The 3,237-nt window shown below is 40.1% G+C and overlaps 1 protein-coding gene across 2 annotated transcripts in view; it reads left to right on the top strand.

Moving 5' to 3' along the window:
- Window positions 1-249: 249 nt before the first annotated feature.
- GPLD1 (glycosylphosphatidylinositol specific phospholipase D1) overlaps window positions 250-3,237 on the top strand; it is a 44,740-nt gene continuing 41,752 nt past the window's right edge. For both annotated transcript variants that reach the window (XM_004693318.2, XM_012732952.1), the window contains exon 1: window positions 250-566. In XM_004693318.2, coding sequence (XP_004693375.1) covers window positions 470-566 — 97 coding nt within the window. In that variant the 5' untranslated portion in view covers window positions 250-469. The remainder of the gene's footprint in view (window positions 567-3,237) is intronic.

Here is a 3,237-nt window from a genome sequence, read left to right as displayed (position 1 = left end):
ATAAGCCTTCCCCAGCACCTGTGGCTTTGCAGGCTGAGGAATCCCAGCAGCTTGATAAATGTGGGAGAAAGATGCGTGGGAGATCACCCCTAATCAGAGGAGGTGCTCTAATAGATGGCCTGTCGATAGAGGAAGGTGAGTATTCTTTTAAGAAAGCAAAGGATGTTGGGAGACAACTTGGTTCTGAAACGAACTTCTTCTTAAATAGAAACCCAGAGAAACCTCGCTCAGAAGATGCCATAGCTTCCCCCAGAGCCTTTTCCATTTCACTGTATCACTTTTTTCCCTCTCCCAGGCCCAAAGGTTTGCCAGGGTTTGTTTGCTGTTCTGGCGGAGTTAAACAGTAGTTAAAGAGTTGACTTTTCCAGAAAAATGTATTCTTTTTGAAAGGAGGCTAGGTTTCTCCGAGGGAAGCTGTGGGTCTGGGCCTGGATTTCAGTCTGTGAGCAGCTGCAGGAAGTAACCAGAGATGTCTGCTTCCAGGATCTGGTCTGGCCTGCTGATTCTTCTGGGTGCGCTCAGCCCGGGAGCCTCCTCATGTGGCATCTCCACGCACATTGAAATAGGTGGGTGTCCTTGTCTTGGCAGGTAAGAAGGATGAGGAATCTTTTGAAGATGGTGGGGAACTGATTCATATTCCATCTGTGTGTTGAAAACAGTACCTGACCTTGGGGAGGAGAATGCTCTCAGGGGGTTCCCCAGGGAGGGGGAGGAAGCTAGAGAACTCAGGTCCTCTTTGGGTACAGGGTTGCTGCTTTTCTGGATAGAGAAATAACAAGGGGCTGGATAAATTAGAGGCTGCCACAAAGCCAAAGGATGGATCAAATGGAAGATAAATGGTCAGCATGAGTAGACTGTGGTAAGGGGAGGAATTTTTGTTGATTTACATTTCAAGTGTGTGTGATTACACACACACATACACACACAGAGTGCTTCAAGGGGTGTGCCCCTTGAGTCAAATTTCTTAAAAGATGGTTAGTTTCAGCGAAACAAAAGAAAGAAGCAGAAAAAATCAAACTAAAATCTGAGAAATCTGTCTGCAGAAATGAGGCTACTGGACAAGAGAAGGTAGGGAGCAAAGTGTGGATTGGGCCTGGTGGATGATGGTGGAGGACTGTGGGGCCTGGTAGTAGGTGTGCTGTGGTAACTCAGTTCTGAAGAGGTGTGAACCTCTGAATCTCATGCAGTGTATATGTATATAATATATATGTATATATATATATATATATATACACACACACACACTATTATGTAGACTATGTTATATATACTGTATTACATACAGTATATGTTTTAGTAAATATGTGTGTATATAAAGATGCAAGAGAGTTGTGTTGCCGGCAGTACTAGGTGCCCAGCATTGTGAGAAGATTCAGCAAGCTTAGGCGTGTAGCATTATTTTCATCGATGTGCGCTATCACAGAGGTTTGGTTCTTGCATGAGGTGTAGCTGTAATATTTTTGTGACTCATGGAAATGTGCACCAGTATGTTACACAAATACATACTTCAACAGTGTTCAGGTTCATTTTGGATACATCTGCTATGCTAGGTTTTCTTTCTTTAGGTAAAAACTGTCAGAGACCTTTTGTCCCCTATCACGGGTTATTGGGGGGCAGAACAGGCAGGGTCTCAAGGTGGGAGCGGCATCGGAGAGCAGAGATTCCTAAAATAGGGGGGAAAGGCTAAAAAGGGGGAAGGGGAGCGAGGAAGACACTGGAATTGAAGTTGAGTGCAAGTCTTCCTGTTCTGCTGTCAGCAGAAGTTTATTTTATACATTTTAGGCAGGCAGTTAACATATGAATTGGGCTGAGATCACAGTCTTTTTTCAGAGAGCAGTTTGGGGTCGTATAGACCTTCAGCTAAGATTATAACATTGATCTATTAAAATTAAGCTAAGTCCATAAAATTTAAAGCTAACATTTTTTAGTGATGGTTGGCTAAAAATAAAATTCCTTTAGACCTGAAATGCTGTTCTATGACCTTCATTTTTACTAAGACATCTTAGAGGGTAAAGTCAAGGATTAGGGTGGAGATGTGAAGGACAGAGTAAGGTCGCGGGCTAGGGTGGAGTGATTCTCTTGTAAGTCAATCACAAAGAGATACAGTAAAGTTCCTCAAAAGCTGAATAGAGGATTTAGGTGAAGCTCCTTATTTGAAAACTAAACAATAGAAAACTAAACAATATAAAACTTATGTGAGATAGTAGAGAGATAGGATTTGGGTTCTCTTCCAGGCAGTAAAAGAATTCTGATTATTCTAGTATTGCCTTGTCTTGCAGTATTAATTTTGTTATAGTTGTTTTTATTAATTAGCCAGTTGTAATATTTTTGATTCCAAGAGGACTTTCCCATCCTGAGGCAGCGCTTGCTCACCTGAGCCAGGCAGCACCTTATGAGGCTGAGCAGTTCAGTAGAAAACTGATGGTTGCTTGGAATATTTTGATTATACAGAAAACAGGGGTCATAGCATGAGCTAGCATGGAAATTCTGATTTTTCAGGGCATTTCCCCTCTATCTGGAATATGTCTGATAATAGAGGTTGCTTAGCTTGTGTTAAAAAATAGTATTTTATAATTATACCACATTGAGGAGAAATAAAACAGAACAAGATTACAAATGAGACTTGAACATTTATCAGTGAAAAATAGACCTAGACATGGAGTTCCAGAGAGCAGGGACCAGATGATCACAGACCACTGTGTCCACTTCCTTTTTCTTTTTGTACATTTGAAAAAATGGTGCCTACAGAGTTTTGCAGGTAATGAGTTAGTGGCCTGGTATGGAATTACAAGCTGTTCCAACAGCTTGTCCAATGTTTTTTGCAAAATCTTTATTGCTAAAAGTGAGTTAGGAAACAATGGAAAAGAAAATCTATCTGAGGTTCTAATACCAGCTTGGCACCAAACTCTATGTGAGTCTGAGCAACTCAAGTTCTCTCTCACTTCTTCAATGAGGGAGCTGAGTTTCTAAATGAATCTTATAGTGGCTTCCAAGTCTAAGTTCTTTGAAACTGAAAGTGCTAAAATGATAGAAGTGGGCTAAAAGGGATTATAAATATTGTTCCAAATATAAATGGAAATATTCAAGTTTTAAACAATCATAAGAGAGACAAGTTATAAACTTTTAATAACATGAACTAATTGCTTACTTTTCTTCAGTAGGAACCAAAGGTCCTAATAGATTAATGTATAGTATTAATTCTATATTATTAGTGTGTATCAAATATATTAATAATAT

The sequence above is a fragment of the Condylura cristata genome, unplaced genomic scaffold (genome assembly GCF_000260355.1).
Source record: "Condylura cristata isolate star-nosed mole 26May11 unplaced genomic scaffold, ConCri1.0 scaffold00037, whole genome shotgun sequence".
NCBI classification, from domain to species: Eukaryota; Metazoa; Chordata; class Mammalia; order Eulipotyphla; family Talpidae; genus Condylura; species Condylura cristata.
The sequence above is the reverse complement of the archived record's forward strand: the minus strand, read 5'-3'. Positions and strand labels throughout refer to the sequence as shown.